This window comes from Cavia porcellus, unplaced genomic scaffold (genome assembly GCF_034190915.1).
Source record: "Cavia porcellus strain 051 isolate PalLab524CR breed Dunkin Hartley unplaced genomic scaffold, mCavPor4.1 scaffold_2, whole genome shotgun sequence".
In the NCBI taxonomy this organism is placed as follows: Eukaryota; Metazoa; Chordata; class Mammalia; order Rodentia; family Caviidae; genus Cavia; species Cavia porcellus.
Window position 1 is genome coordinate 35727958 of NW_026947485.1, and position 26849 is coordinate 35754806.

General features: G+C 34.9%; 1 protein-coding gene across 3 annotated transcripts in view; it reads left to right on the forward strand.

Annotated features, from left to right (window-relative positions):
* Chchd3 (coiled-coil-helix-coiled-coil-helix domain containing 3) overlaps positions 1-26849 on the forward strand; it is a 269090-nt gene that overhangs the window by 82743 nt on the left and 159498 nt on the right. For all 3 annotated transcript variants that reach the window (XM_063240579.1, XM_063240587.1, XM_013150504.3), the window contains exon 4: positions 13106-13223. In XM_063240579.1, the coding sequence (XP_063096649.1) occupies positions 13106-13223 (118 nt within the window). The remainder of the gene's footprint in view (positions 1-13105; positions 13224-26849) is intronic.

The window sequence follows — 26849 nt, forward strand, 5'->3', positions numbered from 1 at the left end:
TATCTTGATTTTGTAGCTATTAAAGAGTAGGGGAAAAATAACTCCATGAATATTATGTTTGATGAAATAGATGAAATTCTAAGAAGGAAACAAAGAAGTGATAATTAAATGATATAAAACATTTCACTGAGGTAGAGACTGAATTCTCTAAATTGAAATGACACTTTATTCTGGGCAAGATTGGAAAGAAAAGATGTACATCTAATTCTAGATGCTAACATTTCTGAAAGATAAAAGAGAATATTTCTGAGGATATAAAGAGAATCTTACGAGCTTCCAGACACAAAGAACAATTATTGGAAAAGGAAACAAGATCATTCTGGGTTTCAGTTTTGTTTCTGCAAAGCTAAAAGATAGGAGGTGAAATGATACCTTGAAATTCCTGGAGGAAAAGGGCAAAAGTCTCAGAAATTTTTGGTGAGTTTTTAGTCACCTGTCAGGTAAAAGAAACAAGGGACAAGACTAATCAAAGATTTATAGATTTTATTAACATAAATATCTAGTAGCAGAGTCCATTGGAGTGACAGTACATACCAGTAATTTTTACAGAGAATTTAATGTAAGAATTTTTGATGCGTTGTTTAAAAGCCCTTGAGGCAAAAAAATGAAACAGAACAAAACAAAACCTAAGTCTAAGAGCAATTTAACAGAAATGTAGTGAGCCATCTGAGTGCTGTATTTAAAATAAGAAAGAAATAGGTGGAAATAATTATAATTTTTCCAGTTTACCTAAATAGTCTCATATAAAAAATGGCTGTTATCAAGAAGTCAGCCCCTAGCGAATGCTAGAGGGACTGGGGAGAACAGAACCTGCTCTACTGTTGTGGGAGTGTAGACTGGTGCAACCACATTGGAAATCAGTGTGAAGATTCCTCAAAAAGCTTAGGATTAGAGATTCCATTTGACCCTGTTATTCCCCTTCTGTGTGTCTTCTCAGAAATTAAAAACATTATACCAAAATGATACATATACATTCATAGCACAGTTTGTAATAGCTGAATCTTGAAAACAGCCCAAATGCCCATCAACCAGTGAATGGATAAGGAAGATGTGTTTTGATAGTGAAAACCCCTCCACTATAAAGAAGGATAAACTTGAGGCATTTCTAGATAAATGGAAGCACCTTGATACTATATTCTTTAAGTGAAGTAAATCAGACACACACATGTAAATACCACATTGTTTCTCTGGTGTAAGAAACCAGAAGTATAAATAAGGACTAAAATGTATAACATATTGTAAAATAGCAAGAAAATGTTCAAATGGGAAGGGGAACTGGTGGGAGGGGACGGGGAAACAAAAGGAAGGAATAAGAAAAAAAAAACAAGGAAAAAATAGAACCAAAGTTTTTGTAAGTAAAGGAGAGGAAGAAGAGTTGAAGGGAGGCTAGAGGAATGAGAAAAAGAATCAAGAGTCAGTACACATGACATATAGATACAAATTCTCTATGGTCAGTGTGATCCTTATGTATACATAAAATGTACCCATAAATTTAAATAAAAATAAAATATTCTCATGTAATCAATATAAATATACTAGTGAAGTGTATTATCATATCTTTTGTCATACTAAGCCTTCAAAATCAGTATATATTTTTCACTCACAATATATCTCAATTTGAATTAGCGGCATTTCCTGGGCTTAGTAACTGCAAATGGCTAATGGGGCTCTTGGACAGTGTAGCTCCCAGACCCTTTAGAGAGTCCTGGCAGGAAGCAGTGGCTATCTGCCTCTTGGGTGCTGGAGCAATAGGGAGAGGTAAGAGTTTGTGAAACTGGAGCTTGGCAAGAGGACTTTCACTGCAGCTTAGACCTCTGCAGAGGGTATGTATGGGCTCGGACTGTGTTCTCTGAGTCCCAAAGGAAGATTGATTTGTGAGTGTGCTGGTAGGTGGGGATACTGTGACTGTAAGGGGATACTGTGACAGTAAGGCTGAGTGCCTGCTTGGACAGACTATGCTGATTCAGCCATTGCTGTAGAAGCCAGGTGTTGCTGCTGGTGTGAGACAGCAATGACCACGTAGTGTGGTAGGAACAACCCGGAGTCCTTTTTTTCTCTTAGCCTTATGGTCACCCTCTGTCCTCAGTATAGAGCAAGATGAAAAGGAGAGGAAGCACCCAAGAGAATCAGCTTGTGTACATGAGTGTTAGTCTGGGAACAGCTAATGAAAATAATAAGAAAGATTCATGACATTGAAGAAAAATACTAAAAAAGAATACCTAAGAATTGTATGAGTTTTAAGAGCCTTGGTTTCTAAGGCACGAGTTGGATGGTATGGGAGAGTGAAAAATACTCAGATTTTTTCATATTACCTGGTCCGTTGGGGTAGTAGTTAAGAAAATAGCAGGAGTTATGCTTTTAAACAGTAGGGGGAAAAAAACTGAGGATTCAGAATGGTTTGATTTAGACAATAGAGAAACACCATGGATCCTTTTTTGGGGGGGAAAGGGGATTCTTGGTGTTGGTGTATATGGCAATTTGATACAACCAGAGAAGCAAGGGAAGGAAAAAAATAGATAACAAAATAAAATTATTAGTAAGCAATATAAAATAAGGAAGTAAATATTTCAGTTATTCTGCTAATGTGACTGAACAAATTGCCCATGCATATAAAGATCAAGGCTATGAGATTATATTCACACACACATACACTCCATATCTTATTTATATCAAGTGCAATAAAGATAATGTAATTTGTTGTGACTTTAATACAGATTAAAAATTACGGATTACTAAAGCTGTACCAAACACAAAGAAATATAAGGAAAGGTACAGAAAGGTTGTAAGCACTAAACAGAATACAGAAGCACAATTATATAATGGTTATGAACAAGGTTTATAAAGAGTTGTAAGCTTTATGTGTCAATCAGAGTAGCTCAATATTTGAATGATAACTAATGAGAAATTCAAAGGCTGCTTGATTTAATAAAATAAAGAAGGATTTTGTGTAATAATTCTTTCCTTATGTGTTTACTCTGGACTTGATGGAGAGGCATGCTAAGTTTGGACACTGAGTATTCCTGTAAGAAGTACGAAGTGAATTGGTTGGTACATGTAAGTGTATATATGGGGAAATGGCAGTCCACCCATACCATCTCTGACAGCTCCATGTCTAAGGGGCTCATGCAGCTGGAACATGAGGAGTTATAATTTGTTTCAAGTTGAAAGGTCCTTTGAAATGGAAAAGAAGGACTGATATATGTTAGAATGCTAATATCCTCTCTGTTTAGGACTTACCAGGTTACCAATGACATAATTTCAAGTATGTGTCCTGCAAAAATGTGTCCTTTATGGAAAATGAACAAAATGAATGTAAAATGACATAATTGGCTTGATTATGTGATATGTAAATATACTGAGATTCTCTTATATTTTGGAGTCCTTTTTATGGAATCTCTGGTTCTTGCCATTTCACATTGTCATCTGCTCAAAGTTGAGGCTGCACTGGGATAGAGAATTACTGGAGAAACTTTACAGTTTCTCAATAAAGAAAACTTTATAGTTTGCTCAGTGGCTGCTGATGAAGGGGATTTACTCCTTGGATGCCTGCATTTGCCTTTACGTTTCTTTTTCCTCCACCTGACTTTATGTCTGTCTTCCTGCAGCACGTGACTTAAACAGCTGCAGCATCCATTCAGGGAATGCTGCTGTAGGGCTGAATACAAAGGAACAGGTGTGGATACTTTCTAGATGAATCTTTAATAGTAACAGATCATGCGTGAACATTTCCTTGCTTAATTTTTATTAATCAGATATTTCAAGCCCTATTGATGTGACACAGTTTAAACCATGGGCCTCTTTACTTCCTTTACTGGTATTCACATGTATTTTGACTTATGATAACAAACACATACTTTAAGATAAAAGGCTGGTCATCTGACTGGCAAAGAACTAGCCATAGGTCATTCCAAGTGGGTAAGATATAAGTGGTTTGGGGTATTGTGTAACTTCCTCTTAGAGAGTTTGATTATGAATTGCTGAGGGAGAGTAGATGCAGGGCCAACATCATATTTGTAGTAACAGTAACATGTGAATCAGAATCAGGGTACTCTTCAATTATAAATGAAGTAGAAAATAGTTAAGAATGAGGAAATCTAAGACAGATGATATTTTTTTCACAAATGAGAATTAAGATCTTTAGGGACAAAATCATATGCCATGTGTAAATGGGGCATGAAACTGTTTAGGATTATGACTAAGGATAATCCCCAGTTATATTTAAGTTTTTAGTTTGGCGCTGAGGTTTTTTTTTTTTTTCTTTGCATCATTTTAAAGATACAGAGGTAAATGTTCAGATTGTGAGAAAACTTTAGTGTGAGTCAAAGTGAAATTACTTTTTTACAATGTTCTTGTGAAAAGAAAGGTGTGTTAGTCAGCTTTCCATTATTATTGCAACTACCTAAAATGTTTAATTTATATAAAGAAAAGATTTACTTTGCCTTACAGTTTTGGAGGCTTGTTTATGATTGGTTAACCCTTTGGGCGCATATTTATGGTGGAAATGAGTGGCTAACAAATCTGCTCGCCTGATCACCAGGCAGGAAGCAAAAGGCAGGAGGGGGAAGCGGGTAGGGCTTTAGTACCCTCTTCAAAGGCATACCTGCTCTGATTTAAAGGCCTCTCGCTATGCCCTGCCTCGTAAAAGTTCCACCATTTCTTTATAGTACCACCCTGGGGACCAAGCCTTCAACCCATGGACTTTGTGGGGACATTCAAGATCCAAAGTATAGCAGAAGGAGCCTTGTTCATTAAATCCAGCATGCCATTTTAAATGATATTTACATAGAAATGTTGATCACATCTTGGATATTTTCAGAACCATTTCTTAATGCTGGTCGAAAACTGTTACTTTAACCCATGTATGTTGAGGACTGAAATTTTTTGAATTCTTGCATGAAATTCATATATATTGTCTGGAAAAATTCAAAGAACAAGATTTTGAAGAGAACGTGGTTCATTATGTTCCGTCGTTAGGGGGATTCCAAAAATGGATAACTAGACATTTAAGGGTTAATACCTGATAGGAAGTTTGTTCGGCTTTTCTAGACATTGCTGTTTATTGCTGAATTGCCATTTTATAAAGTGAATTTGCCAAATTATCATCATATAAAGTATACTTACATTGCATAATCTTTATTAAAACAGGCTCATGCTTTATCTTTCAAATATATACTGAATACTTTCCAAGAACTAGGCACTATTTAGTGTCTGGTTATAGCAATGCTGAAGTCAGAGCTGTTATCCCTATGCCTCTGATGATCTGATGGCATGTGTATGTATTTTATGAATGAGAATGCAGGCATTGAAGTTAGACTGACAGAGTTTAATTCTGGCTACATCCCTCACTGGCTTTGTGACAGTCAGTAAATTACTTATAACTTTTGTAAACCTCAATTTTATGTAATTTCTCTGGGCCTCTGCATCTCATCTGAAATATAATAATGTGTTCAATCAGTTTGTGAGGATTAAATGAGTTAACACCTGTAATGTGCTTAGAAGCATTATCTGGGACAAGTTGCACAATACAGTGTTCTCATCTGTCACACCTACATATATTATGTTTGAATTTAACATGGCTGTCTCATTGTACGTTCATGTTTCTATGTACATTTCTTCCAGGATTTGAAATAATTTGAGCTGAGAAATTTTAAGATTGCTATATACTTTTATTTTTACAAAGTCTTATAAAATACAAAGCTGTGTAATTGTTCTGTCATTATTTTTAATAGTTTATTAATTAGCTCATCGAGTTACCCAGCTCAGCTTTTCTGTTTGAAAGTGAGATGTAAACAATGTTTTCAATGCTAGTTCAGCATGTTCTGACACAGTATGATGCATTAAAATAAAAGTTATCATTAGCATTAAAAAATGACATTCAGTTGTAGTTACTCATTTTTCTTTTCCAGTATTTGAAATGATCTTTTGAGATAAGCACATTGCAATATTTTGTAGATATTATCTGTGTATAATGGCAGTAGTCCAATTTTACATAAATCATTTAGTCAGATCACTTTATCGCTAACAGTTGCAGTTTCCCATTTATTCTTATTCTGTTATCTGAGGTTCTTACCGACTTTCAGTAGTATAATGGTCTTACATATTAAATTACAATTTTCTAATTTAGAATTATATAGAATTTCTTACATGTCAGCCTATATGAAGATAAACATGAATATTTGTGAGTGGCCAAATGAACAGCTTTCAAATTCAGATAAACATCACTTTTTGGGAAAGGGCTGTTAATGACTTAAAACTCCCAGCAATGACTTAAAACTTCCAGCAAAAAATAAATTGAAAAAGAATGTATTTTAAAATAATTATGAATGACGCAGGATTTCAAAACTGTGTTCATGTGATCACAAAGATGAGCAATATGATGGAAACTAGCTCTTGTAGGAGGATTACTTCCTAGATCAGTGGGGCGTGCATCCTGCAGTGCGTTACTTGTTATCGCTGCCTTAGATGTTTTAAGAAACATGACTTGGTTATCAGATTAGGGTGCTTCCTGTTTTGGAATATGTCTGTTTTTATTTTAAAAGATTACAGTGAGTCTTTGTGAAGCGTGCAAGGTTGAGAATAGAAAAAAATGCTTATCTAAAATTTCCCTTCTTAAAACCTTTTAAGTTCTTCAGAATGAAATAGTGCTAGTTTTGACTGAGACTGAAATACATAGAACTAGACTTCGTAGCAGACATGTGTGTGAGTTGAATGTATATGAGCCTTTTCTTTAATTTAAAAGGACATGTAATAATACTGATTATAAGAGATTTGGCTGGTTTTCAGAAATTCATTTTGCTGGTATATCTAAAGTCTCTCACCTGATTAAGAGTAGTACTGAGAAAAATAGTTGCGTTGGTAGAGCTTGAGGTATAAGGACAGCACCAACTAGTATATTTGTTTCATTAAGCTTGGGCAAACGATGCAATTACTTAATGCAAATAAGAAAGTTTACACTAAACCCCTACTTCTTTGCTTAAAACTCTAGAGAATTTAAATGAGGGAAGATATGTATTTAAAAGAAGGAAAATCAAATGAAACTTAAATCAGGGGCTTAATGTAGAAAAACATTAGACTAGGAGATCTGAAATAATAAGTAGGAAATGCCAATAAATAAAAAATGGAATGCATTCACTTAGTTGGTATGTTTAGTTTTTTTGAGGGGGGACAATTTTTAAGTCTTTGAGAACCCAAGTTAATAATGAAAAACTTATTTCATCCATGACTTCTTTTCATCTAACAGGGCAATTTAAGTGTTGCCTTTCATTGCCAGAACGTCACCTTTCTTTGCCTGGTGAGTGTTAGTGAAATAGTGTTGCTTCAGATGTTAGAATTCTACCACTGCGGCAATAGTATTCACAGAGACTCAGAAGGCAGGACCATCTCATGTGGCTCAAAGAAAAGTTGATCATGCATACACATCTACCTTTCATAGACTATCATTTACAAGCCTGGTGAGGTATAAAACCAAGGGATCAAAGAGGAAGTTCTAAAAAGAATTGGAAATTTGGGGCATATAGTTTTTCTTTATAAAGTGGCTATAAGTTGTTAAACAGCTTGAGTGAATCAATGAAGGATGAAGCTTATTATAGGAAAAAAATGGCTGGATATGAATTTTTTGGAGGGGAAATTGGAGAAAATGGGGATAGAAGTTTCTAATCTGTAGCTTTTATTTCTATAGACACTGGACAGAATGAAACCTTAATTAGTACAACGTTTATCTGAAACTACTCTCTTAAATAATTTCAATCTAGACAGAGGCAGTTTTAACCTTCTGGTGCCTTTAAAACCATCACAGGACTTCAGAGGAAGTTTATTCTGGGTGCTTATAGTTCCAGTTGATGTTTCCTTTCTGCCTAAGACATTTTTTCCTTGCCTTGTGGCTTACCAACTATTTAGACATCAAGTCAGACAGCAGTCCTATCATAATGGGAATGCAAATGTGTGCCACAAAACAAAACAATACAAAAGCCCCCAAAAACAAGGATCAGGAGATGGAAGGAGAGGCGAGGAAATGAGGAATTAAAATGTATTATGTACCTGTATCATTTGCCACGGAGAATGTAAACGTGTACTACAAGCGTGCACTAAGAAATGCTTTTCCATTTATTTAGGTCTCATTTAATTTCTTTTTTATTTTAATGAAAAAAAATTAAAATCAAAACAAGAAGGGGCTGGGGATTTAGCTCAGCGGCATAAGTGCCTGCCTTGCAAGCAGGCAGTCGTGAGTTCGATCCCTGGTACCAGTAAAAACGAAAAAGACAAAAAAAAAAAAAAAAATCAAAACAAGATAATGGGAGAGTAACAATAGTTAATACCTTGCATATTATTATCTTTAGCTACTCAGAGTATAAGATATAGGCATTTAATTGTCCACGCAATATTAACGCAAACTTCTTTTCAATGAACTTAGAGAAATCAGTAGTATAATTATCTTAAATATCGTATCTGTCTGTCTATCTATCTATCGTTCATCCTGTACTTATATTTCAGCATCTGGTCAGTAACACTGGGAAAGGGTTTTCGCTGCTTACCATTCTGCTATCTTGTTGCTCCTCCTAAAATTTTTAAAAAGGAAAAATATGTATTTGTCATTTGTAACTTAATTTTTGAGTTTCATGAGGACAGGTAGTATGTCTGTTGTTCACTGTTAATTTATTAATAATCAGAATAGTGCCTGGAGCACAATAATTAGCTTCTGAATGATTTTATGAATCCATTTACTCTTACATAGCATACAGTTTTTCTTAAATAGAAAATCTAAGAATCAGAGTATAAATACAAGTGTGCATTGAATGAAAATTTTAGAAATATTACAATTTGAAGATAATATCTCTCATTTATCTCCTGCAAATGCCTTCAAGAATTTTATGGCATGGAGAATAGCATGTTTGAGGTATGATATTTGTAAGGTGATTAGCTGCAGGGGACCTTAAAATTGTATAGTTTATCATTAAGATTTTAAACTGGCAAAAACAGATTTATTCCATTATACAACTAAGTTGCTGAGATGAAATTAAAATTTATCTTGGGACCTCCTGCCGACCAATTTTTGAATATACAAAACTCTTTCTTAAACAGTCACTGCACAGATCAAGCATCTCTTTAAAATAAACTGAGAATGTGTGCAATTGTATTTGTAAAGATAAATGAAAGTAACTGGAAGAATTTATTAAGAAAGAAAACTAATTGTAGGCAATTTTTGACAATCTGTGCATCTAAGACTCAAACACAGATGTAGATATTCTGATGCTGACACATTTTGTTGTAGGTCATTTAATGTAGTTTGGATTATAGCATATATGTCCAACATACTTCAAAGGTCCAGCTTGTTTTCCTAGTTGTTTCTAGTATCCCTCAGTGTGCTATTTTGGGGCTTATTATTTTTGTCTTGTGTTTAGAAATATGTTATTCATTCATAGATATATACATGCACTTAAGCTTTTGTTGAGTGTTCACTATGTGGCAGGGACAGTAATAAGTACTGAGGGTATAGCAATCAGCAAAGGAGCTTATTTAGGCAAGTGAAAGAGGAAGCAAAAAGCATGTCAAAGAGGAGGCTTGCCAGAGTCAAGAGTAAGTTTTCAATTTTAGGAGTCTTCGAAGATCATAAAAATAAAGCAGAACTTCCTGTTAGAAAAATATTGGGAGAGAGGATGGAAAAGATGAAGCTGTATAGACATGATGTATTAAGTCAATTTAGAGATTTTATTTTTCATTTCAGAAATTTTTGCTTTCTCTGTATTCCTGACCCCATACTATTATTAATGCTGCTACTTACCTAGTTAATGTCTTAGTCACTTTCCTCCTTTCTGAGACACAATACCCACACTCACTAAGTAAAGAAGGTGAGGCTCAGTAGGCTCAGTCTTTGTGTGGTCTGTTGGCTCCAAGACAGGGTGGGATGCTACAGGGGCATGAAGGGTTAGCAGAAACCACAAGGCAGCCGGGAGGCAGAGAGAGTCAAGGGATGAGCCAAAAAGAGAGATACTCTATTTTAGGTCATACTGACAGTGACCCACTTCTTTTGACCAGAACCTCCCTTCCATACCATTCCCATACTGAAACACTTTAAAAACCCCACCTTTGAGCACAGGGGGTTTCGGGGAACATCTACATCTAAACCAAAACCCCTAACATTTGTTGAGGGCTTATCCTATTGCACATATTTTGCTAACTCTTGTCATGTAAGATAGGTATTACTCATGAGAGTAACAGACTCAGAGAAGTGAAGGAGAGTACTTACTCACCTAGTAGGGGCAGGGCCTTGATTTAGACCCAGGATTCTGAATCCAGTGTTCATTTATCTTTACTAAGCCTGGCTAGCTAAATGACCTTCATTTTATTATATTGTTGAACACTTTATACTCATGTTTTCCTGTTTTTTATTAAGTATATTTCTTTAAATTGAACCACTTATAATTCTTTTGTGACAAATGTATGCCACATACAAATAAACTCAATTGGAAAAAAGTTACTGTTTAAGTAGTACTTTAAAATTTATTCAGCAAAGGGCTGGGGATTTAGCTCAGCGGCATAAGCGCCTGTCTTGCAAGCAGGCAGTCGTGAGTTCGATCCCTGGTACTGATAAAAATGAAAAAAAGACCCCAAAAAAATTTATTCAGCAAATGATTTGATAAAACAGTTGTATAGAATTTATTTTTCTATATGAAAATGTCATGAATTAATATCATTTTAATAAAGTGTGTGTGTGTGTGTGTGTGTGTGTGTGTGTAATGCCTAGCATTGTGCTTGTTGGCATGCAGAAGGTGATCCATAAATGGTAGTAATGTTAATATGCGCCCCCCCCTCCAAATGCTTAAAATGCAGTTTTGTAATCTGATTCAGTAGCCTCAGCAGCTCCTAGTAAAGTCTGCCCATGTGGGTCACTCCATTTTGGTGTTACTTTCCTTTGATATATCTCCAAGTTTGTATATTGAACTGTTGCTCTCAAAGTTTAACTTCCTTTAGAATCACCTGGAGTGCTTATTAAAAGGTAGTTTGTTGGACACTATTCTCAGTTTCTATTCAGTAGGTGCAGCGCCGTATCTGAGCATTTTCCTTTCTAGCAAGATGCAAGGTGATCTTTTGCTGCTGGTTTGTCTACCACTCATTCAAAACTGCTCCTGTGGGGGAAGTGACGCAGCTCCTAATTGGTGTGTTTTACAGGTCCAGTGGAGTTAATGTGTTGACACCATTGGTATTGCTGAATTTGTTATATGGTCTTTATAAAGTACTTTAGAGAAGTTTGGTTTGTACATCATTGTGCTTACTGCTTAGAAAAGTTTCTTAAAGGTTATTTTAGCATCATTTCAAGTTGCAGGTTGTAATTAATTTCTGTCCTTGATAAATTCAACACAATATGAAACTGAAAGAGGAAATAAGATCTAAAATGTACAGTGTATATTGTGAAATGGGAAGAAACTGCTCAAAAGGGAAAGAACAACTGGGATGGGGAAAGGAGAAAAAGGAAGAAGGGAAAAGAACACACACACACACATACACGCACACACACACACTCATGCACACACCCCTCAGGTAATTATGCTACTAATTGTTACTAGTTCATTGAAAAGGATGGTTTGTGCTTTTATCGTTTGATCAATATTTCATGCTTATACCTTGTAATCTGAACAACTGCTTTGAAAATAACAATATGCAATATATTAACCATTGTTAATCTATTGTTGTGAAGTTCTGTATCATTTTTTTTGTTGTTCTTTTCTCTTTAAAATAAAATAAAATAAAATTCAACACAAAAGTTTGCATTTTAGGAGGAAAGCATTGTCTTGGAATACATTTTATAAATTTTCTTATAATTGGTTTCTGAGAATTTTGAGTATCCAGATGATGTGGCAAATTAAAAATACTAACAACATGAGTTCGATCACCGGTACCGATGAAAAAGACAAAAAAAAAATACTAACAACAAATTTTATCCTCTATAATTCTTTTCAGGAACACTTTTAAAACTAAAATTTCATAAGCTAGTACTAGGTAGAATCTTTCACTTAAAAGATTTCACTCAGAATTACATCAATATAACATTTATCTTTTCATTTTAAAACGTAGCTTATACTTTTGGAGATATTATGCTACAGAGGGATTTTTCTCACAGTGGGAAAAAAAGGCAATCAGAAAATCTTTGTCCCTGAGATGACAGTGAAATATTCTCCCATTCAGTAATTACTGTATGGCTTTTTGTGCCAAATGTTATGGCAAAAGTCGATGCCAAAGTAATTTATCTTTATCATGTACAATGAAGGATTTTTAGTAGATTATAGCTTAATATGACCTAATTGTGTGATGAGGCTACTGATACATTCAATGCAATCTTATGCTTTGTTAATAGAAGTAGTAGTATGTATAGATCCAGGTTCCCCTGGTTTTTATTTTTCTCCACCATGTTTAGAATGTTAGTGTAGTTTGGAGGTAAGGAGAAAAAGTTAGTGTCATCTGGAAGTACAAGGGCTTGTAGTTGAAATATGTTGCTTTATATATGAGAATGAAAAATATCGAACATTTTCTGTGACGTTAGTTCATCTTACTATAATGTAAGAATCTTAAGGACGGGGAACTGTCCACCTTGCCCATCACTGTGTCCCTAAGGCTGAACAGTGTCTGGGTACTTCTTGAGTAAAATAATCAGATCTTCAAGTATTTGTCACAAAGATGACTTGTTAGTTTAGTTACTAAAATTTTTAGTTACTAGTGAAGGAATTTTTAGGTAGAGTGATTTCTGTTTTATATAAGAAGAACTTTCTGACACCTAAATAGTATGGCAGCCAATTCTGTGAGCTTTGTTATACTTGAATTCTGTTATTTAAATGTGTGGGTAGAAACTACATGGGATTTACTTTTTTTTTGGTCTTTTTATCGGTACCAGGGATTGAACTCATGACTGCCTGCTTGCAAGGCAGGTGCTTATGCCGCTGAGCTAAATCCCTAGCCCCTGGGATTTACTTTTGTACCTTTTGTAGATTAAGGGTCAAGATATTTTCAGCTATTACCACAGCTATGTATTCCTATGTTATTATTTTTTTTTTTTAACAAAAAGTAATGTCAAGAAATGAACTTTTTCTAAGTGTGACCTTTCTTGTCTTTTTAGATTAAAGCAAGGCAAAGACCTGGACCAGGAGAGGGCTGCAGCCAATGAGCAGTTGACTAGAGCTATCCTTCGAGAGAGGATATCAAATGAGGAGGAACGTGCAAGGGCAAAGCACCTGGTATGTTTTTCTTGCTTATGTTGAAATCTCTGATGTTTGGGAAAACCTTAGTACTCTGTGCCAAGTTTTAGTGTATATGCTGCCTAACAAAATCAGCGTGTCTATGCCAATTTTTAGTGTTGATATTTATGTTCTTTTTTGCTTAGGTTCTCTTGAGTTTTGCTATTTATAAGTAGCTGACAACCTAAGAGTAAAACATCAAGGATTTTAAAACAGGTAACTTCAGAAGTATTGAAGTAAACCTTGGCTGGGTAAGGCATGTTTATAATCCCAGTACTCTGGGTGCCTGAGGCCGGAGGATCACAAGTTCAAGCCCATCTGATGCAACTTAGTGACATAGTGAGATCCTGTCTTAGAATGAAGAAGAATAAGAAGTGCTGGAAATTTAGCTCAGTGAGAAAGAGGCTCTGGGTTCAATCCCTACTACTAAAATAAATATTGACGCCAGTATATAAGCACAGACACATGTACATGTATTATGCCCAGAGAAATGTGCTTGGTTTATTTTTTGCTCCCTCGGTTTTGGTTTTACTATTTTTGAAACCCCTGGGACCAGCAGCCTGGCCTTCTTTCTCTTCCTGCTAGCAACTGTCAGGTGTTCATCTTGGAAGACTGCAGCAAAGGTAACTGAAGGTTTGGTCAGTCAAGACTGGGCTTCAGAAAGGAGAAAATGTGAAGCAAGGGTGTTAGGGAATAATCTTTTGTAAAGGAATTGCTTTTTTAATACAGATTTTTTAATTTTAAAAATTTTGTAAATATTTTTCTTTAAAGAAAGATTATTCATTAAAAAAAGAAAGTTTAAAAGGCACTCATAATTGTGTCTTTCTAAAATAACCATGTTTTATACTGAAGTGTTTTCCTCTAGCATATATTTTCTAGTTTTATTATATATTTTAGGATATGGATAATGCTATATATAGTGTTTAGCATCGTGAACATTTTCTTGAAAATGCAGTTCTTAATGGCAAATAATGTTCAACCTTCTGTGTTCCACGTAGTTTATTAAATGTTTGCCTATTATTAGATAAAAGTGGAGCTGCTTAGGTTGAAACTGCAGTCCTGACTGCATAGCCCCCCACTTGAGCCTTTCCCAAAATCCAGATACAACTTTTCAGAACCTTTAATCCTTGTTGGAACACAGCTGGAAATGCAGGGGAGAGGGGAAATATAATTTAAGACTTTGAATACCAGAGGTCCTAATTCAGCAAGCAGTGAGGAATTTCTAAAACTTTGCAAGCAAAGTGTCCACTCTTTTGTGGTGATTGGTTTCTTTGTCCGTGTGCCTCTTACCTTTTTCTGTAAGTGCTTCATTCATTCATTAATGTTAAGATGATTGACATTTTTTTCTTTCAGTTTAAGTTGACACATAATTGTGTTTATGGAGTGCAATATGATGATTCAGTACATTTAATATGTAACATGTAATGATCAAATCAGAACGTTAGCTTTTCACTATCAACATTTACTATTTCTTGATGTTGGAAAAATTTTTAAAATTCTCTCTTCCAGTTTTATGCAAAATGTGTAATAAATTATTGTGAACTGTTCTCTCATGTTCTTTACCTTGATCATTCCTTTAAAAATCTGACCTATGATCTAATAGAGAAAATGAAAGGGGAGGCATTGCCTAATGAACTCACTTTTTCTGTGACTAATCCAGGGCCCAGGCTGCATGGGTTGATAGTGATGCCAGAAAGAGGTGATAACCAAGGAAGAAGTGTTTGTTTGTGAAATGGTCAAGTTTGAGGAGGAAGGTGGTGAATGGGGGAGCCAAATTTTTAGTTTGATGTGGGCAAAATCCTTGATAGTTTTTTTTTTCCCTCTGCATTGCCATTTATATCGTATCCTTGAAATACATTTTTCTTGACCTCTTATCACCTGAATTTGACATATTGTGTTGTTCATTTAGCTTACAGTTCAAAAACTCATTAAATGCACACACCCACACCACACAAGGTTTACAAAGAGAAGTTTTGCAATAAATGTGGAAGAAACTCAAATATTGTTCAAACAGCCCGTCTTCAGCCTTTTTTTCTTTTTTTCTGATAAATATTGTCTCTTGTTTTACTTTAAAATTTTTTTTTTAATTTAGCTAGTCACACATAAACTGATACTATGCATTCTATTTTATAAATTTCTTTTGACTGATTCTTAGACTGTATAATATAGATGATAAATTACAGTACTCACATCTCCTGAATTTCACCATCTATCATAATACTGGCCAGATAAAGTCCACAAAGCACTTAGGGAGTAAGAGTTGAATTTAAGCAGAGGAATGAGATCTGATACAGAGAGTCTTTTTCTGGAATTTACTTGGGTATTTGGTATATCATGGTCCCAGCAACATAGCCATATATGACAAATTAGGTAATAGATAATTCCCAATTTATTTACCAAATTTCTCCAGTTATTTTTATTTCACTATTATAGAAGACACACACTTGTTGGGTAAAGATCAGAAAATAAATCCAAAAAAATCTTAATATAAACTAAAAGTACACTGTAAGAGATGATTTTGTTAATATTTTGATTTATTTTTAAGAATTATTTTTTTCCTGTTTGTGTAAGGCATTTATATTCATATGTGTGAATGTATTTCCCAAATCAATGTACATACTTTTGTGCTCTTACAATCACCTTTACATTTGAAAACATTTAGATTATACAGTGAAAGTTTTATACTGATGTTTTCATGTGGTCATTTTTTAATGATTGAGTGTGTTTCAAAGAGTTTTCCCCCAGTAATTAAAATAATGCAAGGTTGTTAACAGAAAATTTTAAAAATAGAAAAATCAAGAAAATATGTATTATAATTTTTTCATCTCGTAAATATTTGGAGGCATAAATGCATATTCCATACAGATTGGAGAATTTTTCCATATGCATCCTACCACTCTCTGAGACAGAATCATGTGGCATGAGTTCTGAGCCTGCTATTATCTTTTTTTTTTTTTTTTATTTTTGTCTTATTGAGACAGGATTTCACTGTGAGTTCACTGTGAGTTCAGGCTAACCTTGAGCTCACTTTGTAGCCCAGGCTGACCTCAAACTTGCAGCGACCCTCCTTTCTCAGCCTCTGTAGTGCTGCAGTCCCTTGATCCTCACTGGAGAGATAAGGTGAGGATCTTTAAAACCCATGGTTCACCTGAGCGTCAACCCAGGATGGTTAACATTACCGACACTGAGTGTTGGGCACCTGTTGCTGCTGTTTGTTTGTTTACTCATTCATTCATTGTGCAGTAATGGGTATGGAAATCAGAGTTTTACGCTGAGCCTCATCCCAAGCCTTTTTTAATTTTAAATTTTGAATCAATGTTTTGCTGAATTACATAGGCTGGGTTTGAATTTGTAACTCTCCTATCTCAGCCCTGTAGTTGTGGGATTATAGGTATATACCAGCATGCCTGAGACTGCTATTCTTAACTTCTCTATGTAGGGCTCTTTGAAAGAAGACAAAACATTGGATTGTTTTTCTTTATTTAAAACCTACATGTTGCAGTATGCAGGAGAGTAAAGGTTGGTTTGACATATTTGAAGTAAATAGCTGTTTCTCAGAACTGGAGTGAGAGAAGGTGCTGCTTGATGTGATCTTGGTACAGGCTGAGCATTTCCTATCCCAAATGCTTGGACCAGAAATGTCCTGGAGTTTTGAGAATTTGTAATATTTATATATGTGTAATTAGATCTCTTAGCGATGGGACCCCAGCCTAAACAAGAGACTTACCTGTGTTTCGTATGTACCATATAAATATAGCCCAAAGATAATTTTATGTAGTATTTTATCACATCTGTGTTTTGATCGTGATCTCTTACATGAAGTTACATGTGGAATTTACCACCTGTGGTATTATGTCAGCCCTCAAGAAATTTTAGATTCTGCAGTGTATCTGATTTGCGGACTAGGAGTGCTTAAGCAGTACTATGAAGGACATCTACTATCTTTTCCCCAATTTTCCTTCCCTATTAACTCTTGACACTAAATCCCTGTCTCCTTAGATGTGAGTCAAGGCTTTTCTTTCCACAGTTTTCCTAGCAGCTAACTTTCTTGAAACACTTTGAGGGTAGACTCACAGTGACCCTACCCTGCCTTTGACATTTTAAAGGATCAGATCACAACTTTCCCTTTTGGTAGAAATGCTAGTATTTTAATCAGCTGATTTTATCCAGAGGTTTTGGTGAGGCAGTTCATGGGTGATTTTACTTCTGAAAACATTAAATGAAATTGACCTTCAGGTTATGATTCTTATAGTAGAAACAGGAAAGTACCTCTATAAAGAGGGAAAACTAATTAAGAAAAGGACAGGACCAAGTAATCTGTAAAGTTAATGCAACATAGCATTTTGTATATTTTTGAGATCCTGCATGTGTAATCTATTTAATAAGTCCTTTTCTTTTCTTTTGTATACCAGGAATCAGACTCAGGACCTTATGCTTGCCAGGCAGGTGCCGTGTCACTGAGCTAAGTTCTTAGTCCTTGTATGTGTAATTTAATAGTTGCTGTGTCACTGGATTTTTTTCCATTAAAGAATAGTGAGTTTATGTCATTTTTGTCTTTGCAACCATATTTGATTTGTTTTAAAATCCCAATTAAAATTTTGATTCACTCTTTTTTTCTGTTTTACTAAGTTTGTTATTCCTTTTTATTCATTATAGGATGATTCAGTGTTTCAGTTGTTTTTTTTTTTTTTTTGTCTTTTTCGTTTTTATTGGTACCAGGGATCGAACTCACGACTGCCTGCTTGTAAAGCAGGCGCTTATGCCGCTGAGCTAAATCCCCAGCCCCTAGTGTTTCAGTTTTTAAAAATCTAAACTTTAAACCTTAATTTTCGTACACAAGGCAGTATTTACTTAAATATTCTGAGGCTTCAAAATCTATACATGAGCTTCCTTCACTCTTAGAACGGAAGTTTTATTGAGTGCTTACCGAATGAAAATTACTATGCTAAATATTAAGGATGTATAAAAGAAAAAGAAAAAGTCTTGTCCTTAAAGGACTTACTATATGATGCAGGAGACAAATACATTAAAAAAAAAAATGCTTATACCTGGTGTGGTAGCATACTCCTGTAGTTCCAGATACCCTGTGACTGAGGTAGGATTACAAGTTTGGGCCTTACGTGTTGGACAATTTAGCAAAACCCTACCTCAAAATAAGAACTAGGACCCTTGCCCAGCCTACCCAAAGCCCTACGTTCAGTCCCCAGTCTATTCATAGCAAGCAGTTGATAGAAGAAATGAACAATTAAATAAATGAATAATTGAATCTACTCAAGTCCTGGAAAAAAGTGAAGAAGAATGGATAGGATTTTCTAGAGAAGTGATTCCAGAGCTGAATCTTGAAGTATGACTAAGAATTTGTGCCCCCGACCTCAGATTGAGGAATAGGGATGTGCAGCGTAGGATACTGTAGGCGAAAGGTTAGATTCATGGAGACAGCACTACAAAGAGTTGTTGAGTGGAAGTGGGAGACAAGGACAGTGGAGGGATGAGGCAGAAGTAGTCGGCAGAGAGGTCATACCTATAAGGAATCTTGGACTAAAAAGCAAAATTTGAAGTAGGAATAAAATGGAAAGACATTTGGTAGCTCTCTTGTGAAGAGTGAAGGGTGGAAGAGGAAGACAGGACTTGAAGCACAGAGGCTGGTTACAGGGCCTTACATTAATACAGATGAGAACAGCTAGTGCTTGAGTCAGGGCAGTGGTGGTAGGTATGTGGAGAATGAATGGAAGAATCATTTAGGAAATAATGTTACTAGGACTTTACGATTAAAAGGATTGAGAGAAGCATCAAGGCTAACCACCAGGTTTCTAACATCAATGAGACAGTTAAATTTGAGAGATTCTGGGTGTGCCTGGCATGTCATGGAGGTAAGTTCTTGGACTGTCTCTGCCCTGTTGTCTTTGGCTCTCTTCCTGCTTTCTGCTTCCTGACTGCCATGTGGGGAGCAGCTTTGGTCCACCCTTCTGCCATGATGATTCCAGTTTGGAGCCACCTGACCTTGGGCTGACAAAATAAACCATTTTCTCTGTTGAGTTGTGTATCTGAGGCATTTTTGTCCCAGCAACAGAAAAGCTGACAAAACCATCAGCAACTCTATCATTTTTACATAGGAAACTTAATGATCACCTTTAAAATATTTCCTGGGTTAAGTGTACTATATGAAGTGTGACTTGAGTGTCGAATTAAGAAAGGTCCTGCCCTCAGATACTGCACTAATTGTTTTGTGCACATTTGGTGTGAATGTTAGCCCCAGGGTTATTTTGGCCTCTTTCTTCATTTTTTCTGTATCACAAATTTATTAAACACCTAGTGTGTACTAGGCACTGGTAGTCACTGGGGATTAGATCCAGGTACTTTTTTCTCAGAGGCTCCAATTAAGATTTTGTGGGGAAAGACATTCTTAATTTGGATTTCCTTTTTCTACCCATGTTATAACTGGAGATTTAACTTGGTGCCTACCTGGCAAGTGTGAGGTCCTGAGTTTGAACCCTAGAACCAAAAAACAAACAAATCTCAAAACAACCTCAGACTATTTAGAACTTAACACTTAGAATAAATGAGGCAGTTGGGTGCATAAGTTTAGTTTTTGCAAATTTAAGTAACTGTTTAACTAAAATGTCACTTTTCATCCCTAGTCTCCCTTTTGTTTGGATGTACCAGTGAAGCGATCAAGAGAAAGAATTGATTAATTTTGTGCTGTGTGCTTTTCATTTTTGTTTACTTTGTGCTTCAAACTGTGACAGTTGAGATTTTATGGTAAAATAGAAAAAGGTTTTGAATTTAGGGTATGGAGAAAAATGACTAAAGGAAGTAGTTAAGGTTTCATTGGTGTCCAGATATAATTGTAGCTCTGCCGAAGGGCAGAAGAAAAGATCTGAGATTGTAATTTTGAAATGATCAACAAGAATCAAACTGCAAAGTTTTGTGTAAAAGAAGAGTTAAAATGAACAATTTGAGTGTAATTATCTATGGAATGATGTTCAGGGGAACAGGCGTTATACTGAGTCATTTTATTGGGTACTTAAAGATAATTTTTAAAAAATTTTCCTATTTTTTTGTGCAGTTTAGTACTTTGATTATAGTTCTATTAAAATTCTCCCTCTGGTAATATAAGCTGTGTGCTGGATATCTTACCATAGACATTAGATCCCAGTTATTTGGATACGTGTAGAGTATTAGTATGTTTTGAATGTCAAAAATGAAGTAGGTAACTTTAAGCTTTTGGTTTTGAATTATTTTAAAAAGCGGTTTCTATCAGGTATTGTGTATGTCTATAATCCAGTTACTTGGAAGACTGAGGCAAGAAGATTGAAAGTTCAAAAAGTCAGCCTGGGCAACTTAGTGCCACCTTATCTCAAAATAAAAATGCCAAGGGATGTAGCACAGGATTCCTTGGGCTCAATCCCTGATATCAACACCAGCAAAAATAAATAAAATAAAATACAATAAAGTGTGTATACACACCATGTCAGTTTCGAGGGACTTGAGGCATTTAAATTTAACATGTTCCTAAAGATTATTGGTGAGGACAAGATTTGGAATCCATTTGTTCTGACTTTTGCTCAGTTAATAGTTTATTAGCAACTTCAAAGGCTAGAACCCCTCAAGACAGGTGAGAGCAGCAGCACACTGTATCATTTTTCTCCCTGGGCAGTTGGATTCAGCATACCATTATAGTTTCTAAGATAAAGCATTCATTCTTTATTTTCTCTTTTTATGTTCTTTATTATAATGTGTGTTTCAGCTTCCTGTGTGTTAGGGCAGCATTATTATTATCAGCTGGAATGCATACAACCTATGCAGAGATTGTTAATCAAATATTCTGTGGAGTGGCTTTAAATATGTTTATTGGTCGAGTGGGAGAGGAAAAACATGTTTTATTTCAGATAGCCTACCCTTTATATGGAGAACCCAAAGAATGATTACAACTGCATACAGATTTTAACACTGCTCATATGCTGAAACCTTACCCAGATGAATTGATTGAGTGACTGATGGATTGATTTTTTGGTTGCAGTTGGTTGGTTGCAGTACTGGGGATTGAGCCCAGGGCCTTCTCTCAGAGTTACATCCCAATGCCTTTTTATTTTTAAGTTTGACATGACCTCATGAAGTTGCTCGGTTACTCAGTCAGACCTGAGGCCAGATGAATGTATTTCTTAAATGTACATTATTGAACCCCTTCCTTAACTAGAAATACTTATTATCTTAATATTCCCAGATATCTTTAGAGAGCCATGATTATTATCCAGGTAGTAAGGGGCCTCGCTGTAGCAAATGACTGTGTTTTGTGTTGGAGATTAAATCTCACCGTAAAGATTTCGGAGCCTATCCAGTAACACAACATAGAGGTGACTACAATTCATTTATGTTTCCTGTCTCTGAAAGACGGTCTCAGACCATATGATCTTGTTGATAAAGTGATTAGAGAAGATAGCACAGTTAGCTATGATGCTGTTGAAGTACTCATGGAACAGTTAGTCAGTTTAGAGACAGCTATGGAGAGCAACTCTTGCTTATAATGTCGCATTTTCATTTTAAAAACTTGAAAATTTATCAAGTTGTTTGCAAACTGGTTGGCTCAGGGCAGCTCTTGTTGAGTGGTATCCTATATGGTAGCCTGCCATAAATAGCTTATTGACATCCTTTCACTTAGGTCATTATAGGTGTCCAGGTGAGATATGGAGCACACTGAGTAAAAAATCCATAGGTAACTAAGGTTCAAAAGGCTGGTTATAATTCCGTGTCTTTATAATGACTTGGCATTTATTGTTAATATATTTGCTTCACAGCCTGGTTGGAAATGAATTGTCATTAGGGCTTCAGAATTTTATTGAACTGACATCATAATATCATTTCTAATGAAGAGACTAAGAAATATGGCCTTTAGTGTTTGCTTTAATGGTGTAACAAATTAAAAGTTTAACATAAGTGTAATCAAGTCTGTCAATCCTTACAAATCCCAATTAAGTGGTTTGCACATTATGTTTTGGATGAGACTATAAGGCAGTTAAGCTCCTTTTGTTCTGCAGCAGTTTTTCCAGTTTGCCTTCATGGCAAGTTGCCGAACTGTCAGTTCTGATACAGCCTGTGTGAATTGCTTTCTACCCTTTGTGCATGGACCTGTGGTTTAGTGAATTCAGTAGAAAATTGAATAGCAGTATCATTTATTCTGTGGTACTCATTCATGTGCCGTGAGAGCTACTTTATTTTTGTGTTGGACACTAATGAACTTTCCAAATCTGCATTTATTTCTTTTAAGTATCTTTGCTTTTATTGCTTAGGCATCATTTTCTAAAAGGTACTGAGCTAGGCCCTCTTTGTGTTCTTGGTGATCTCACTGTGCTCTGATGATGTGTGGGTGGGTGCTTATTTTTGGTTAAAGGGGAGTAACCTGGGGCTTCCCTTTTACAACCATAAAGACATTCACCATTTTGTTCCGTGGGACTCCCTCTGTTTCCTTTTTTCTTTGCTAACTGTAGTTTCAGGATGACTTCTGAAAATACTGAGGGGCAGAATTACCAAATGAAGTAAGTCTTCATTCTCTAGAGAGAAGAAATCTGTTTATAGTTCAAACCTGCAGTATTTATTATATACCTCATTTAGCTCATTCATCATTTTAATAGAAAAATGAGTCATTTTAGATGATTCTGAAGTAATCGAGGTAAGCTACATAGCTCTAGGCAGAATATGATTTACTCAGACACCAGCAAGCTATTTTCAGAAAATATAATGGAATGATCAGCACCAATAATTTATGATTATTTATGGTAAACTTATCACATATCTTCATTGTCATAGAAATTTGTTGATTACACATTTAGGGTTCTCTAGCTTGCGTTTACCCCCTCTTCCATCTTCCATGACAAATGGTTCCTAAGTTCCATACTTTGCCCTGGGTCTAAATATTCTCTGCTTATTCCAAACACTGACTATAAATTTAGTTCCAGATTTGTATTTAATATTCTATTGGTAAGAAATATCACCAGTCAGTGTCATGGGCCAGTTTTATTGGAGATTATGAAAGCTTCTCATATACATTTTCTGCTTAGAAATTAGTATTTTCCTTTTATAGCCTGTTTGCCCTGTATATACCCTCATTGTTAAATTGTTTGATCGATCCATTAGTAACATACATGACTCTCAGGAACATACAGTTAGCTGATTTTCTGGTACTAAAACACCAAACCCAGAATAAGTCACAGAGTATTTCTAGTCATAAAGCTCATGAACTTTGTTCGTACCATAATCATCACTAAATGATTGCTGTTTGTTGTCAGTACTTTTCATTTAATTAAGAACTTAAAAGTCTGATATCTGCTTGTTATGGGTAGGATTTCTGTCATCTGTTAGAGATAAACAAATGTTAAAAAAGACTGTGAATTTAAAAGAGTTAGGACCTATACAGTCTTGTTTTGGGCACAATTTATCAAATGTATTATTATTATCTGTGGTGGGTTGGTCCATTCTATTAGAATGAGGGGACTGTTTGGGAGAGGCACATAGACAAACCAGAAATTTACTCCAAACACATGTAAATAAAGACAGCTAAAAATCATGCATATGATGTACATATGTAGGAAGTACAAAGGAATGATGTAGACCTACTCAGGTAGGCAACATTAACTTCTCTAGTAAGTCTGTGTGTTGTATAATGAAACAGTGTGTTCATAATTGTAACACTGTCAGAGATTAAGAACAATCTGCTTAAGGACAAAGCATTAATCCATAATAGAGCTAAAATTCCAATGTAAATTATTTTGAATTTAAAAAGTTTTTGTACTTCAGATTGTAAATTTCAGTATTAATAATTGGTGTGTGCAAGTCCTTTTCTTACAGAGGAACTAGTTAAATACTGTTGTATCATTTTATAAAGTCACTTTTAATGTTTTTTTAAAAGTCTTTACTGTGGACCTGTTAGTTTGAGAAAAACTCCTTTTTCATCCATAGTATAAAGTATTTACAGAGAAGGAAAGAAGTAGTTCAATTGTTTTTCTCTCTTTGAACAATGAAAAAGGCATTGATCTGGCAAGATGTTAAGGATAATAAGCTTGCCATTGTAGGCTCCCCTCACTACACTCCTGGTGTAAGGAATTAAACGAGGTTGTCATGTGTGCTAGGCAAATGTTCTGCCACTAAGCTGTATCCCCAACCCTTTTAAAATTTTTATTTTGAGACAGAGTCTCACTAAATTGCCTACGCTGCTCCTCATACATGCCATCTCATACATGCCTCCATAGGAGCTAGGATTATAGGTATAATTGGGTGTTTTGTGGGTACCACCTTACATGGGCAACAGTACATTGATTATTTTTAAGAGTAAATGTTATGTTATTACGAGTCGTCTTGTGGTGAAATACTGTGTTGCTTACATTGTTCTGATCTGATCTGCTTTGTTATGTCCTCTTTTATTGTTATCTTTTTAAAATTAAAAAAAAGAGCAGAGAAAGAAAATGAGAAAAAAAGTAAATGTTATGGATATAAGTGTATCTATTTTAGTCATGCAGTGAACTTAGTAAATTTTCTGCTTTTAAAGTTGAATTTTATGACAAATTTGAAGGTATTACACAGGTTTGTCTTGTAAACTGAAGCTTTGAGTAGAATTTGAGTATCTGTGCTATATAAGAAGTTGGAGATTTAGTGAGTTAAAAAATACTAAGGATATAGTTGTATAATCACTAATGTATTTTCTAATTGCACTTTCTAATTTCAGAAGTAATTTTTATTGACATCAGGTTAATGTATTAAAAATTACTTATTTCTGAAAAATAAGCTCTTACAGTTATGGCAGAGTGAAAGATAACTGATTTTTAGTTGATACCTACTAATGCATAAATTGAAAATGAGTATAAATGTTGGTAGATTGTGTGTGTTTGTAACTTACTTATGTTTGCTGTGATAAAGGTTAATGCACTCTTAGAAATAAAGTTTTAGTATTTCATAAAGCACGTGTAAGGAAGAAAGAGGAAGGTTTAGGTGATGAAAATGATCAAATGCTGTATACTAATTCTTTAAAATGAATGTAATTATGTCTCACAAACAGATTTTTAAAAATTATTTAATTTTTAAACTTTGAAGTAATTTAGAAAAGTTATGAGAATAGTACAAAGAACTTAACTCAGATTTGTCTCTTTTAAAATATTTACCATATTTGCTTTATGATTGTACATACACACACACATGCACGCACGCACATACAATTTTGTGGTTGGTGGGGGGAACCATTTTGCATGAGTTGCAGACATAGTTGAGTAGCGTTTATCTCTTAATACCTTTTACCCCTTAAAAATCAATTCATTCAACAACGCTTTTATAGAAAGTTTTCTTCCTCATATAGAATATCTTCTATTTGACTAGTTGATGTTTTCTAAAATTCCCTTTAAAATATACTTTGCAGAGAACAACCTTAAGATGGGAATACTGTGTTAACTTCAGTTGATGAATTTCTGCTGTCATTGCTAGAGTATTAGAAAGAAGAAAGGATGAGCAGCAAGGTGTGGGAGGGTCCATTCATACAAATAGATTAATTTTCTACATTGTGAGTTGAAGAAAAATAATTATTTTGGAAGATTTCTTCTCATGAATCAGAAATGCTATAGCAGGCACCCAAGGTGTATCATTAAACACCATTAGAGAGGGAGCTTCATTCTTACTTTTGGGCAGTTTTTCAAGCAGTGATTTAATCGGAAATAGCCTTTTTGTCTATCCTTGTACCCTCCTTTCCAGGTTCTACTCCATGTAATTTTAGCAAATTGCTACCTCTTGTATATACCCTTTGTTTCCATCTGCTTAAAATGAGGACAAGGTCTTTAATGTATTTGTTTTTCAAATCTGTTACCTTAATGAATAAATATATAAATACAGGTGTTTTTGGAGAATGCAAAATTCTGTATACTTATAAAATGACTTTTCATAAAGCAATTTTGTTTTATGAATTGGTTACCAATTCCAAGAGTTACATCTATTTTAATTTTCTTTAGTTATTAAAAAGTCTATTTCAAAAAAGGAAAAATATTAAGTTGAAAGCTTTTATTTTCTTGGTTAAATTGGATTTTTTCTTATTGAAAGCTTACTCTGATTAGAAGTACCTTGGTCATAGGCACAGGTATAAATGGACTTAGTCACTATTGAAAGGGTCAAAGTAAGATGAGTCCCTTTCTTGCAAACAAGAGGAGAGGATCTTTCTACAAATATATGTTCATTGGCATAGAATAAAAACTCAGAACTTTGTTCATTAAAAAATTGATATTTTACAATTGTGCAACCAAATTAAAAGGAATAGAAAAGGAACTTTATGCTTTGAAAGTGACTATTAAATAGGTACCTTAAGTTTAGAACAATGTGGATGAATCTGGAAGATATTATACAAAATGAAATAAACTACACACAGAAATACAATTCATATATGTAATGTAAAAGATTCAAATGCACAGAAGCAGAGAATTCAGAAAAGATTCCCACAGATTGGGGTAACTGGGGAGACATTAGTCAAAGAGTACCAACTTTCAGTTATGAGATGAGTAATTTCTGCGGATATAATGTGCAATGTGGTAACTATAGTTAATTATCCTATATTGTGAACTTGAAATTTACTGTTGGAAGTATTATCTTAAATATTCAGTG